Below are 16,334 nucleotides of genomic sequence, written 5' to 3'. Positions count from 1 at the left end.
AAATTTGAAAACAACCACCTACAAACATAGCCAGTGTAACAAAATGCGGTCAATATGGTTGTATATGCATATGCGGTTGACAACCGCATAGAAAATCAATATTTGATCAAATATGCGATTGCGCTTACACATATTCAGCCACATAATTTTTACTGCATATCATTTAGTCGGCCACATAATTTTTACCACATATCATTTAGTTGGCCGCATAAAATCCGCATTTAGAACATCAGTCTGCAATCCGCATAACCTACCCGAAATATCTCGAAATGATATCTCTGCAGAGTTTTTCCGTGCGGAGCTTTTAATCTGGTCCCTTCGTTTCGGATCGGACGGACCGGATTAAAAGTTCCTCAAATTTTGATTTTTTTTAAATTCGGGCAAGATCTGATCTGGTCCGTCCGATTCGAAACGAACGGACCTCCGCACAGCTCGAAAAACTCTGCGCTTCCAAATATCTCTCCCGCTCTCCGCATAACAAAAGTCCCTAATTGATCTCCTGCCTTATCTCCGTCTCCTCCGTAGGCTCCTCTCTCCTCCGCCGATCGCCTCTTTCCTCCTCTCTCTCCAAAACAGATCGCCTCTCTCCTCCGCTTCTCCACCCATCGCCTCCTCCCAGCGCATCTCCACCCATCGTCTCCTCCCAGTGCATCTCCACCCATCGCCTCTCCTCCAGCCTCCAGGTATTGCACAGTACCCTAATTAGTTACTAAATTTTGTTGATGTCGTCACTGTCTCTGGTAATTAGTGAAATTGATATCTATTATAGCTAATTGGTAAGATTGGATGATTCATTGATTGAAATAAATATGATATCAAATGGTTCATCATTGATTGAAATAAATATGATATCTCTGATTATTGGTAACAAGCCACTGTGATAGATAATTGGTAAGATTGGATGTAAATAAATATTAAATTGAAGGAGATAGTGGTATTTAGGTACTGGTATTGTCTGAATGTCTCATTTTTTTTTTATAGAATATCAAGTCTCTGTTACATTGTTTATAAAGGGAGAAAATATATATCACAAAATAACTATGCTATGCGATTTGACAAATTACATAAGCTGTAGATAACAACAGAAATACAGTTATTCTCTTGGAGGAATTATCATTGAACAAAATTGCACAATTAAGTCTCAAACAACTGATTTTGAAATTGCACAATTATATGACATCAAATGTCATATTTATATATAGTAGTGAGAGCTTAGATAAACATATATAGTTATGTGCACATTGAATATGTCAACCACAGTGACTGTTAAGATATAATAGTTCTCTTATTGTTGTAATCTGATATGCACAATGTTATTTTTTTGGGAAAATTTGGTTATTTGCCACTCCAAAACCTTAAAATTTGAAAAATGCCACCCCGAAATTAGAAATCATCCTAATGCCACTCTAAACTTAGTTAATTTTTAATTTTGTCACAAATAATAATTAATGACTAAAATACCCTTCCCATCACAAAACTGTGATCTACTGGTCTGAGAGTATATAAATGAAATGTACTGGTCATTCCAATTGAAGTATCGAAGATCTGACCTAACTGAAATTTAGTCAAAAAGTTTTAAATTTTGTGCAGTTACAAAAATAATAAAATGAAGCAAGCAATGCGAGGAAACAAAAACAGGGCAACCTCAGATCTAGCATCAATTAGGACCTGACAAATATTCTCCTCTGTCAGATCAAGTGCTGGTAGAGACGCCGACACTGAATTGAATCGCAATCTCTGCTTTCTAAACCGATTGCTTCTGTGCTTCAATGTAATGGTTTTCAAACTCTGAAATTTCTTATATAGCAGTGGAGAATTGAGAGGAGAAGGAGAAGAGAAGCGGCGTAAATATGGAGAAAATGGATGCAGATGGATGTGATAGACCAAGGCCATCACTGAAATTTCCGATGTCTTCTCCTTATTTTATTTTTCCCGATTTCTTCATTTTGAGACGGGGAGGCCATTACTGAGATACTGATAGAATCACTTATCTGAACTCTGAATAGTATGGGGAGGGTATTTTAGTCATTAATTATTATTTGTGTAAAATTTAAAAATTAACTAAGTTTAGAGTGACATTAAGATGATTTCTAATTTTGGGGTGGCATTTTTCAAATTTTAAGGTTTTGGAGTGGCAAATAACCAATTTTCCCTATTTATTTTTAATAGGATCATGTCCAGTTCTGGTTCTCATGCAATGTCGACATCAAATTCCATTACTTCAGATTTGCTTAGGCCCTTAAACTCAATTTATCCTGGCTAGAAGTATGTAGAATTGTAATCTAGTACTTTTGAGTTCTGACTTGTGTTTTATATATGTTTATTTGCACTTTTGGGTTGTTGGCATGTTGTCATGGATTATGCACAATGTATGTTTGTGCTCTGCTGTGACATTTATGTTTGTATTATGCATTTATGCTGTGATATTTATGTTTCTATTCTGCTGTGAGATTATGCACAATATATAATTTCCTCTGATGTCTTTGTGTATTTTGTCTTAATGCTTCTGATGTGCATCAGTGCATGATATAACTACCTATAGTGGCAGAAATTATAGCTTTAATATATTTATGCAGATACGTAGTATCAATCATTTATTAGATACTTTTTTTTTCTTATCTTAGATATGCCTCTGATGTACACAAATTATAGTTTTGCATACAAATTATATATGAATTCTCGTTTTAAGATCCGCATATGCGGCCGTATACCGTATATGCGGTATGAGGTGGCCTTCCACATACCGCATAAACCGCATTTTATAACACTGGTCACAGCAGCTACCAAATTAAGTTTGATTTGAATAGAATTAATCTGGACCGTTCGTTCTTTTAAATTGCACCTCAGGTACCTGGGTGGATACGCACTCGTAGGATGGAGGATGGAGGATGGAAGAAAAAGGAATCTCCATCGGTGAAGCTGGCTCTTGCCATGGCACTAGTACGATCCAATCGCCACCTTAACCTTAATCAACCTCTCAACGTCCTCTCCCCATCTGCTACCTCTGACCAAATCCGACACTGGAAGAAAAAGGTCCTAGCTCTCTCTCTCTCTCTCTCTCTCGCTCGCTCTCCCTTCCTATTATGTGCGCTGATCAATAATTTGCATTAATTTAATTTTCCTAGGCAAAGGATAGGAAGAGTGAAATTGTGCACCTCAGAGAGGAGATCAAGCTCCTCCAAGGTCTTGCCATCAATTTATTTGTCCCTGCTTTTGCTTTCTTACTTGAAAGCTTCAAATCAAATGTGCTTAATTGCTTGTATCTTTTTAATTAGATGGATCTGGATGTGAGTTAGAGCCGCCTATTGCCTCATGTCGCTGCCACTTCTTTGAAGGCTGCGGTGACGTTGGCCCACATGTCACAGATGGAACTACTGGAGATGAACATTGGATAGACAATGTGCTCAGGAGGCGCTTCATTAGATTAGGTATCAGCTCTCTTCAATTTTTTATTACGGCCTAAATTTATGCCTGCTAAGACACCAGGTAATTAACACTTATGTTATATAAAGAATTATCTCAAAGTTGAGGTGTTTTTTTTTTTTTTTCTGTTGAGTTGATTACCCAATTTTGGATTTCAGTTCGCTGGAAAGAGAGGAGGAGAAGGGTTGAAAGGCCGATTGAGAGAAGAAGTTTCATGGGTAAGCACTACAAAGGGTGAACAACCAGATTTTGATACAATAGTTTTCAGCTTTTCTTCTGATCTAAGCAGACTGAATTGCTTCATGGGTTCAAGTATCAGCTTATAATTATTTTTTGCTCTTTTTTTCATCTTTTTTTTTGTATTTAATTAGCATAGATGAGATCAAATTGAGTGATGCTTATTTGTCAATCAAGGTTTAACAGGATTCTTTTGGATCTTTACTTTGTTTACAATGTGTGCGTCTGACTTTTGTATATATATATATTTTCTCCTGTTGTTAATTACATATGTTTGCATTACTGGATTAGAATTTGAATCTGACGATGAAATAGCGCGTCTTAGCACATCAATTGATTTCCTGGTGGGGCTGTCAGATAATGTCTTAGCAAAGGTGATGCTTTGATATACAAAATTACCAATGAAGTTCTACACTGATCTTTGTTCTCTCTTTAGTTTATTTATCATGCATTATTGGTTGCTAGGGAGAAGTTGATGCATCATTCTCCACATTCTCACACCAAGCTATCGATTTCATATTAGGTAAGGTAATATGGTAATTTCATTGCTTGTGCTTTTTCCCTTCATCAATGTCCATCATTTTATATAAAAGTTGTAATAGCAATATAAATCTGTATTATTTGGCATCGTGGTGCCAAGTAAGTGAGTTTTGTGCCCTGATATGCACCGACCAAAGTACAATCCTTAAAAATTAGATTCACAAAGTGTTGATATGCAAATTCATTTTTTACATATTGTTGTCCAAACATTTTTTGTTCTATAAAAGCCTCATTGAAGAACATACTGGTATCAAGACAACAGAAAGAGCCTCTTGAAGAGATAACTAATGGACTGATAATGCGCTTGATTAAGAGAATGTGTACTCCCTCTCCCTCCCAAGGAGATTCCCAGATAGATTCAGGTATGGATCATATGGTACTTTTTATGAGATCTCATGCTGTACTGTATTGCCTTTCCCAAAATGTCAATTAAGCCACAGTTTTTCCCTAATTCAAGCTTGATTAACCCTCTTGGTGAATTGGTGTACAATGCCAAAACCACAATGTATAAAGTGTGTTCCTTTTCTTTGAAACTTTGATATATGTTTATAAAATCTTAAATTTCAGGATCCGGGTTAGACAATGATATGGATCCCCAATTCTGTGTCCAGCACATAATACGAAAGCTTGGGAAAGAAGAATTTATTGGTCAAAGAACAATGTTAACTCTCTCTCAAAAGATCGCAATTGTGGCGGAAAATTTGCTTCTACTTGACCCTTTTCATGATAATTACCCGAATCTGGATGCTTCCATGTTTCTATTGTAAGTTTCTGTGTTTAATGATCTTCTTTTCTGGCGCAACTTTTATGTGTTCCCTGGAAAAGTGAAAAATTGTTTACTCCTTTGGATGTAACATACAATATTCCCTAATTATTATTATTATTATTATTATTATTGATTTTTTATATAAATATATATTTTGTAGAGGCTAAATGAAAATATTCAGAGGGTGTAAACAGGTCAAGTAGGTTGGTATTCATTTAGATTTCATTTGGATCCACAATAGCTTAATTGCAACGTTCCAATATGTGACTAACCAATCAAAAATTTAAAATCTATCCAGCCCACCCGTGATTCTTTTAGGTTTTTAAGTTCGGTGGGTTTCCCTGGTTTCATACTTTCATTGACGAAAATAGTTAATATGCAAACATAATTAACAATATTAAAAAATTAATAAATACAAATAAAAGAGTGACATACTCAAACTAACAATAAAATAAACCAATTTGTTAAATAGCTTAAAATAACAAAATATAAGCTGATCGAGTAAAAATTACCTGGTATTCATAAAATCTGTATATTTATATTTTTTTTGCATCAATCAAGATTCAATCAGCACCTAACCAAAGAAAATCTGGATCTATGAATTCTGGAGTCAGTTGGGTTAGTCATGTTAATTAGGTTAATTGGGTTGCTCTCAGAACCCTAGAATATTTTTTGTTTTTTTTTTATATATATTGTACTCAAAATGGGGATAATCTGCTGTTGGATGTCATTTGCACGAGGAATAATATCAAAATTTGTTGATCTTCAATGTTATATGGGAAGTTGAAACGAAAAGCAATAAGATGACTTGTGACAATTTTAAATCCCTGTGTTTCTTCAATCTAGTCTTAGTAATGTTATTAGAAACTAACTTCTGTTGATTGTTTGATCTGACAGGATTCAACTAATTGAGTTCATGATATCTGACTACATCAGGACCTGGCTTAATTCAGAGCAATTTGACAAGAGTTAGTGCTCCTCCCTCCCTCTGTCCCTATGTACAGCCTAATTTTTGGTAAATTTAGAGAGAAAAAAATATCCATATTGAACCATAATTTCACAGTTGGATGATAATTTAGGCTATTTTGAACCAAACTCAACTAGTTGAAATTCTTGTGATAAACTATAAACATTTTGCAGAATTATTCGAGGAATGGGTGCGATCAATTCTAAAAGCACGCAAGGATTTAGAAATTCTAGAGAATATGAATGGACTTTACATACTCTACATGGATCGTGTCGTGGCATTGCTTGCCAAGGAGGTGGGACCGGCTACTCACCGGGGCAAGCTTGATCCGCAAGTTTTCTCCAAACTTCTGTCTTGATCTTTCCTTTTTTATTTTCTTTCTACTTATTGTACCTAATGATAGTTTTCTTTTACCTTTGATCTAAATCTAATTGTGGATTTTATTTGCTTTTAAAGTCAGTGTGTTTTTTTTCCCATTCTATACATGTTTGAGTTGTGTTAAAAGGAAGAGAAACCCCTCATGACTTATGTTGTTATTTTTCTTTCCTTTTTTTATGGTTAATTGTTAATATGATAATTGGAGAATTTTCTTTGTGAAACTACGTATGCTCTTCAAATAGCAGCCTGATTTTATTCAGATTTTTTTTATAGATTGAATGCAATTTTATTCATGGAAACAATTACGGCCCATTTGATATGTCCAAAATGTTATAACTTCGTTGGTACTTTCTACTGAATTTTAAATATCCTCCGAATTTACCAATATTAATTATTGTATATTTCATAAATAGATAAGTCAGAATTCATAACCAAATCGCATATTATATTATATAATTTTAATGGATCCAAAATAAAATTATTAGTTCCAGTTGATAAATCAATCAAATAAAATTATCTTGTCATTCAAAATTATTTGTCAAAATTCAACAGTTCAAATAAAAAGGGAGCTTATTAAACCAAAATCAGATTTTTTTTTTTTTTTTTTTTTAAATTTAGATGGATTTTATTTATCATAACATAGGGTTCAATACATGAAGGTTACATATAAACAAACAGCCAAGTAAATTGGAAGGCAACAAATAAGAATAATTCTTTGAAGCAGGAAGAAGTCTTAATCAAGACATCAAATACAAAACTGTCATTATATGATGGAACAAACAACAACACAGAATCATAATTTTTACACAGGGATTATACTGTTTCTGACATATCAGTAGTCATAAACTGTAATTGATATTAATTTCGTAAACCAATGAGCATTTAGTATACGTCCTTGCTGTCTAGAAAACCACCTATATGTATTTTGGCATCTGGTAACTTCTTGCGGTAAGCATTTGATATTTTCGTTTTAACTGTTCAATACTGACACCCCATATATATATATTTTTGTTTTGAGATATTTGCAGATAACATTAGATCATGAATTAGCGTAATAAGAGAAGTATTTCTTGAATATGCACATGATTTGCTTTTTGTAAGTAATCCAAAGTTATTAATCTTGGTTGAGAATACCATGTTTTAGGTTATTGCCTCCTAATAATAACCTTAAAAAGATACTTTATTTTGCGTTTCAGACTGCTTATATATATATATATATATATATTTCTTTTTCCAGGTTTAAAGATTACTATGTTTTAGGGGATTTTTGCATATCTGGATTCCACACCGATAATATTGTTAATAAATTCTAAAGAAAAATATTTTATTTGATATTTTCGACATTTCATTAAATTTCCATACATCAAAAATCATAATTATATTTACTTAATAAACCGATCCCTAATTGAGAGGTTCATTGACTGTTTATACTTTATTGCGTGGCATGCAAGAGTAGGTCAAAAATACTTCTCCTCATTTTCAAAGTCCAAATAATTGATCCTAATAATCACTATGATCATATTAAAATGTGTGTTTGAAGACCTAATTTTATATTTTTTTTAGATTAGATAGGTACAAAATCAATATTTTTGAATGATTCATAATTTTCTAAAAAAATAAATTTGTGTTTGTATCTAAAATAATAGTATTTTTTTTCAAAAATATAAAATTTGATCTCCAAGTATATTTTGATATGAAGATCCTGTTAAATGGTTTGAATTAACTACTTAAATTTTTAAAATAGAGATAAAAAAAATTGAAGTATGATTGAAATACCAAAAATAACGAAACATTTTACCCCTACTCGGCATAAAATATTGAAATATATCAGTATATTATGGTACAGCAACTGCAGCTTTACAGAAAAGTTACCGTGTCGTAACTTCAAAAAATCTGCTAGGTTAAAATTATAATTTATCAATAGAAATAACATGATACATCAACAACCATATATAGTTAAATTACTCAATAAAACGATCCCTAATTGATATTAAGGTCGTTAGTATTTTCTCTGATCCTTTGTTTCTGTCAATCAATTTTACCTGTATTCTTTAATCATAAAGAATATATTTTATAATTATAAACCCAACATTCTCAATCATCAATAAATCATACCAATGTTCTAAATAACGCGCTATAATGCTACCATAACGTTTTTGGACCATAAAAGCTATGACACTATCGACACTATAGCACGTTATTTTGCGCCATATGAACATAGCGCTGTTTTTTTAGTCATTCCGCTACGACGCGATAAAAGCTATTTAAACTTTTGAATAATACACATATGAGGTTTGCGATGGATTTGTTACGAAATTTCTTCCCAATAAAATTTTGCCGTACTTAATTCTAATAATATATGGGACAGTGATAACAATCCCCGCAGATACTGCCAAAAAAAACATGGGGGGACCGCCCAATCATTAATGAGCGTTTAAAAAACTGCGGATATTTAACTTGAAGCATTAAAGTATTTACCTTGAATTTGTCAGGTATTAAACCCTATGCAATGATCTCTATTTATGAAAGAATAAATCAATCCATTAATTGTCCCCGCACAAAATTTCCTTTTTTTTTGAATCGTCCCCGCACAACTGGGGACCATTAAACATGGGGGGACCGCTCAATCATTAATGAACGTTTAAAAAACTGTTAGTATTTAACTTGAAGCATCAAAGTATTTAACTTGAATTTATCAGGTATTAAACCCTATGCAATGATCTCTATTTATGAAAGAATAAATCAATCCATTAATTGTTCCCGCACAAATTTTTTTTTTTTTTTTGAATCGTCCCCGCACAACTGGAGACCATTAAATAAATAATCCTCTCACCCAATGATAAATACTCTGAGACATAATGATAAATACTTTATGTTACATGGGTAAATACTTGACATTATATGGATAAATACTTTATGTTACATGAATAAATATTTTTCAGGCATACTTGCAACTTTCAGTAAAACATCAATGATAAATACTCTCATGCATAATGATAAATACTTTATGTTACATGGATAAATACTTTGTATTGCATAGATAAATACTTCTCAGACATAATTGCAACTTACAGTAAAACATCAATGATAAATACTTTCAGACATAATGATAAATAATCTATGTTACATGGATAAATACTCTATGTTACAAGGGTAAATACTTCTCAGAAATAATGATAAATACTTTTTTGAACATCAATTAACATATAAGCATTTATTAACAGTGATTGTTATTAGATAACAGTATAATTAATGCGCAGATTGTTTTTAAAGCAATAATTAACGCGGAAATTATTATTAGAGTAATGCATAATTAATGCGGGGATGGGAGTGGGGGGTTCTTATAATTAGTGGGGGGATAAAAAGAAACTTTTAGGAAAATTAGTGGGGGGATAAAAGGAAATTTTTAGGAAAATTAGTGGGGGGATATATGGCAGTTAAGGAAGAGAGAGAGTGCGGGAAAAATGGAGGGATGAGAGTGAGGAATTTGTTATAATTATTCTAATATATGAAAGCTGCAGAGGAGTTCTTTAAAGATAGATAGCGTGCTTTTTTTAAACTAGTCAAATATTCGGTGTACCTTGAGACCTTCTTACCTTGAAAAAAGGAGAAAGAACTTTCGACCTTCTTTGAGAGAATAAAATTGGATTCTTTTTGCTATCATTCTGTGTGTATGTATATGGCGGCGACGTCATACCTTCGGTAATTTAAGTAATTTTCAAAACAAAAATATTTAATTGAGTGGTTGGTAGTTCGAATGCTCTGCACGGTGGTGTTCTAATTGGATCAAGCAACATCAATGAAAATTAATGAATATTTATACCTTCTTTCAATTGCCTGAGTCAAATCAAGCTCGAATGTATATTTTCTCTATAACTTAGTATTTTTGTAAATAACAGTATGCAGTTATCAAACAGACAGGATACCACCAAATGATTAATTGAAAATAATCGGAAATAATCAGTCATAATTGTTTGATTAATTAGAAAAATATGTAACAATTTGATTATCGCCAACAACTAATGAATCAATTAATTGGCCTAAACGGATGTGTTTTACAACACTGCTTAAAAAAAAGAATATCAACTTGAGATGGCTTCCAATTGTTTGTTTGGAGAATGCTAACCACACAATGGACTTATATAAATACAATTTGTTAAAACAAAATTCTTAATTTTATATCACATACATCGGAAAAAGGAAACAAAATCAAATAATTCAAGGAGGGCTATACTTCTTTAATCAATGAAATGGGGGCTTGACCACCTATTTTTAGTCAAAAAAAAAAATCGAGGACCAATTAGAGAAAACAAAGAAAAATTCAACGAGTTAATTGAAAATAGTGCAACATTTTAGAAGGAGAAAGGTGGAACGATGACTTTCTCTAATTTTATTTTATTTTATTCCAAATGAAGTCACCGTCGCAATTTTCAGGTATTAGTGTATGAAACTGAAAACTGACTGCTCAATAATAACTTGTTAATATGCTTTAAATAAATGATTACAAATAAAAGTCAATAGAAAAATATAAGTGGAAATGTGAAATATGTCAAGTAATAATTGTACCATTTTATTTGGTTACATATCAAATATGGTGATTATTCTTTCTAAGATGAATGAATGAATTTGGAATCTTGATTCTAGATGTGCCCACATCACATGCCATCCTCCCTTTCTTAATCAGAACAGAAGAGTGTCGGTCAAATTTATAATACCAACCGTTCATTTTAAGTTTAGGCAATAATTTAATAATTTTCCAAAATAACACACTATTTTGTTTGATTTTAATTAGTTAATTGTTAAATAAACCAATGAGCTGTAAAAAATATAAAATTTGGTCTCTAAACACATTTTAATATGAAAATAATGTTGAATGTATCAGATTGACTTATTAGATTTTAAAAACACAAAAATTTTCTAAATATAGTGTCAAGATGTGCCTCTATAAAATAATGAAATTGGATCCCTCTCTCTTATATAAAATAAGAAAATTATGTTCTTAATAGTAAATTGAAATATATATTAATAAAACAAACATAATTATATGTTAGTCGAAATGTCATATTGATTAATACTAAATAAAAGTTGATTACGACAGAATTGACGAGAAATAACTTCACTAGTCCTTTATCACATTATCAAGAAAACAATGATGATTGTGTAAGAATCACACAACACAATATTTTTTCGTTTATAAACTTCCATTAAATTTTGTGCTGTTAACTATACGAGTGAACGAGCAAATTCAATGCATATATTAGTAATTTATTATCTATTAATTGCACCTATAAAAATGTTTCTTAAAATTTCTCCAAAAAGAATTTGATCTTTACTTGAGCTGATTCTCCTTGGAAGCGATGACCCAAGCGGCCAAGCTCAATCTTTCTTTCTTCCTCTGCCACAAAGTACCAAAGAATCATCAATTCAACAACGGTAAAATAACTGATTACAAAACAAAAACAACACAAAGCTCAAGCCTACTACTAACCAATTAGATCTTTACTTGACTAACACTAAATGATATTTTTTTCTCATGTCCCTGACCAACCTAACTTCTTCCTACCAATCAGCCCATCCAGCTAACCTAACTGATCCAAAGATACCATAGAAAAAAAAAAATACAAAATAACTAGACATAAAATTAAACTAAAGTCTGAAGTCATGTGATGAGATTTCAACATATTTACACAATTTAATTCCCTTGTGGAGCTACTACCTATGCAATATAACTTGCTCATTGGTGCCTGGTTAGGTCTCTATACAAGTTCTAACAGATGTAAATCTCGTACCGACGACAACCAACCTGTACACAGTCCTAATTAAAACCAATTAGCACTAATTACACAAGTTATTATTATCCTAAACTATTAGTTATACTAGAAAACTTCTCCTAGCAAAACTAATAATTTGTAACGATATCGGGTCAATAGCCACCACAAAAGAACCAAACTATATCAGTCCCGTTCCGGTGTTGCGCAATGTCCCACGCTCTTCTCTGAACAGACAATCCCTCCGCCATTCTCCTCTGACATGGCATCAACCTCAACATTGCCATTAATACTATTCTCCTCCTGATTGTTCTCTCCATCCCCAAAGTTTTGATCCACATCTCCAAACTGGTCCATCCGATATGACGCCTCTAGCACCTGAAGGCGCCGCCTCATCTCTCCCATCTCCCTCTCCATATAATACAACTTATCTCTAAGCAACATATTTTCCTCTTCCAGCCTTGCTACATGTCCCTCCTCTCTCTCCTCACCTGGACCCGGTAACCCATCACCCGGGTAGACCATCTCAAATCTGCTCAGATCATGATCTAACCGCCTCTCTACTTCGACATGCTCTTCTACATCACTGCCACTAGACCCGTCTTCTTCAATTTCTTCATTTTCGTTCTCCGGATTGGACCGTAACCTAATCAACCCACTCATGGAACCATACCCGTCAACCCCCCACTCTTCCTTGGCCATGTCTACCAAGACCTCACGGCTTGGTGAAAACTTAGGAGTCGGTAAAACTGCAGGAGTAACAGGGCATGGTGAAACAAGAGACGGGATGCCGCCTGATTTCTTTGAACGGATTATAAAGGAGGAGGTATTGTGTGGGGCAAACGGGGCAAACCGGGCATAAGGATGCGAGTAAGGATTCTTCTTTTTGGGGTAAAACCGGCGAGACTTGACCCGGTTCTGATAGGGGAGTTCAGGGAATGCTGGTGCCTTGAAGCCTCCTGGCTTATCAGATCCAGATTTCTTCCCTTTCCAGTTAATCTTTCTCTTGTCAGTGAACGGTGTTCGCATGGGCTGGAACCTTATCAGGTTCGGATCCTCCAAAACCAGCGGGGCGGCAACTGGTGGCCCCGTCGGCGGTGGAAGCCACATGCCAAAACCCCGGTTTATCATCTGTGACGGATCGTTCATAGTTACCACTGATTGATTCGCAAAAACTGAAACCCTAACCAAGGTTTCAAATTGGGGAGATTTATAGGCGAAGCAAATACTGGCGTCGTCAACAAAAAGTAGAGAGAAGTAAAAGAGGATTTGAGATCCGTTAGCCTTATTTCCCCTTTTTTTTCTTGATTTTTGTTATAATTTTATCAATTCGTTACGACAAAGAGACAAAATAAAGTGCTGAGGTTTGACAGGATGAAGAGAGGAGAAATTGAAGAGAATGGAAAAATTTAGATCTCAAATGGGGTCGGAGGGGTATTTATAGATGAGTTCAAGGAACGGGTGGTCGGATCTTGCTGTGGTAGATGAACGGTTGTGATGATGAAAAGGGCTTTGCGTTTTGATCTTGCGCTGTACGATTTGAACAATGGCGTCGGATATGAGTCGGTTCAAAAAAGCATCGTCAAGGAAACAAATACTTTAGTAACCGACATAATATACTATTACCTACGATCTTATACGTCGTCGGTCTTTGAATAGTTCTAGTACCATCTGGGGAGTTCCGTAAAACAGTGTAAATAATTTGACGTGGGAATAGATTGAGATAGGGGAAAGAGAAAATGTCTTGCTAAAAGTTACCGGTTACCGGATGGTACACGCACCGTTTATATTGGGGTTCGGGCTGCTCGCTCCTTTCGTCCTTCACGTCAGGTAAGATAAGCACTGCGGGACCACTCAAATGAATTCGAATTACCTAAGGTAACATAATAATTCTTTTCGGATCTGGACCGTGCAATCATCTTCCGCACGACTGCTAAAGCAAACCAGAGCGTTCCACCTCGGCCGGATTAGCCCGGATTCTGATTGCACGGTTACGATTCAAAGATAAATATTCTGTTACCTCAGAGAATATGAAGTCCCACTCAAATACCAAGATTATGCCCGCAACCGCAACTGCTCTTTTAAAAAACTTTATAATTATTAATTCTAATAACATAAGGTATAAACACTTTCAAAAAATGAACACATTAAATATTTGTCAGCAAAAATTTTACAATGGTTTTTCTTACGAATACAATAACAAATTGTCGTCCCTTTTAACAAAATTAATTTTGTGTAGTTATATTCATTTTTTTTTTCTCTTGCTGCAAGGACAAGTCAACATATGTTTATTTTGCCTTTACCTAAAAATAAGGCAAAGGCTTCTTATATTTTCTTTTGGAAAAAAAAATGTAGAAGTATGTTTGTAATTCAAAATAGTTTTAAGTTTTAAGTTTCATTTTTATACTCTATATTTTTATCTCACTAGCTCGGCTTATCTTCCGCACGTCTGATTTTTTTTTAATTTATAATTTCTCTGTTTTTATTAATTTGAGTTCTAAAAAATATTATTCTTGCAAGTCAAAGCATCCGAATATATCACTTTCAAATTTTAAGACAACATTGCTTGATTTATTCAAATTTGAGTTTGGAAGAATTTCTATTTTGAAAACTTTGACTGTTAATTTTATATTTCCAAAAATAATGCAAGATAAATAATTTCAACAATTCAAAATTACAACATATATTAGTTCAACACTTTTAGGCCTTCTATTGTTTTTTTTTAAAACAAACTTTGGATCTTCTATCTTCAAAGGTAATATTTTTCAAATTTTATTTATTTTTTCAAAACTCAATTAGTATATCCAAATATAAAGTGCCAATTACATTTTTAAAATTGGAAAATATTTTTTCTGTGCCATTTTGACAGAACTTTTCACCAATTGATATAAAAATCACCTTTCTGATGAGGAAAAAAAAAGTCATTTGAACCTGATGCATTTTCAGTCTTTTCTATACTTTTAGATTCTAGTCATGGTAAATTATTTCAATAAGGGCGTGTTCGGATGTCACGGGATTACGGAATGAGAATAGGAATGGTAATAGGAATTCACTTTTGAAAAAGTGGGAACCCACGGGTACGGAATGCACGGGATTAATTATGGGAATATGAGAATATGAGTGTTCGTTTGTATCATGGGATTAATTGTGGGAAATCTTTATTTATTTTAAAATATGTATGTTTATTTAATTGTTTTAGTTTAGTTAAGTTATAAATAATTTTCTATTTAATTTTAATTTTTGAATAGTATAGAGTTCTCTTCTGTATTGATTTTAACCAATTAAGTAGTAATTAAATATAAAATTATAATGAAAAAAAAACTGTCATGCCACCATCTATTTATTTAGACCAATAATATATTGTCAGTTTAATATTTTAATGGGTTGTAAATTGTAACATTTGGTAAACATAATTTATTTTTTAAATTATATTAATGAAATTAAATAAAATTGATTAGATTATAATATTAAAAAGACGAACTATTTCTAATAAAAAAATTACTAGAATTGTATAAATTAAATAAGAAAATATTTATAAATAAATTAAAAAATAAGAAAACAACAATTGAAAATATTTACAAAAAATAAACATTTAAAAATATTTACAAAAAATAAACATTTAAAAATATTTACAAAAAATAAAAATTTAAAAATATTTAAAAAAAATAAACATTTATAAACCAACAAACAAGCATTTAAAATATATAATTACAAAAATTAGAAAACAAACAAACATTTAAAAATATGTAATTACAAAAATTAGAAAACAAATAAATATGTATTAAAAAATTATTACTAAAATGTATACAACTAAAATAAAAAATGTTTATAAATAGAAATAAGAACGGATCGACGTTTATATTTTATTATGATTTTTTATAATGATTTTATTTATAAATAATTATGATTTTTAATAATGATATTAAAATAATAACAAAAAACATTATATTTTTTACAGTGAGAATGTTCTTTTATAATTAGAAAATTAAATTATGTGAAAATATTTAATTGTTATAGTTTGTATTCATAATAACTTGTTTATATTCATAAATATAAACAATTCAATAAAGTCTAAATTTTGTAATTTGCTTAAATATATATATATATATATATATATATATATATATATATAGAGGTAGGCTAATATACAATCGATTGTTCCTAGCCTCCCGTGCAACCAAGTCATTTTTCAATTTTTCAAGTCCAAATGATCGATCCAAACCGTTAGATGTGATCTCCATATTAAAATTTGCTA

The 16,334-nt window shown here is 32.3% G+C and overlaps 2 protein-coding genes across 2 annotated transcripts; one reads left to right on the top strand and one right to left on the bottom strand.

The window, feature by feature from the left end:
• Positions 1 to 493: 493 nt before the first annotated feature.
• On the top strand, positions 494 to 6,532 carry MPS1 (multipolar spindle 1). The gene is made up of 11 exons (XM_078295194.1): positions 494 to 683; positions 2,848 to 3,033; positions 3,126 to 3,183; positions 3,276 to 3,428; positions 3,582 to 3,641; positions 3,952 to 4,034; positions 4,126 to 4,183; positions 4,428 to 4,562; positions 4,768 to 4,963; positions 5,864 to 5,934; positions 6,107 to 6,532. Exons 2-11 carry the CDS (start codon positions 2,875 to 2,877, stop codon positions 6,289 to 6,291), a joined length of 1,158 nt encoding a protein of 385 aa, XP_078151320.1. The 5' UTR covers positions 494 to 683; positions 2,848 to 2,874; the 3' UTR covers positions 6,292 to 6,532.
• Positions 6,533 to 11,723: 5,191 nt separating this feature from the next.
• On the bottom strand, positions 11,724 to 13,497 carry LOC144546716 (uncharacterized). The gene has a single exon (XM_078295266.1). The coding sequence runs from the start codon at positions 13,226 to 13,228 to the stop codon at positions 12,266 to 12,268; it is 963 nt and encodes a 320-aa protein (XP_078151392.1). The 5' UTR covers positions 13,229 to 13,497; the 3' UTR covers positions 11,724 to 12,265.
• Positions 13,498 to 16,334: the final 2,837 nt, after the last annotated feature.

Source organism: Carex rostrata, chromosome 2 (genome assembly GCF_964058835.1).
Source record: "Carex rostrata chromosome 2, lpCarRost1.2, whole genome shotgun sequence".
In the NCBI taxonomy this organism is placed as follows: domain Eukaryota; kingdom Viridiplantae; phylum Streptophyta; class Magnoliopsida; order Poales; family Cyperaceae; genus Carex; species Carex rostrata.
This window is presented reverse-complemented; position numbering and strand designations above follow the sequence as displayed.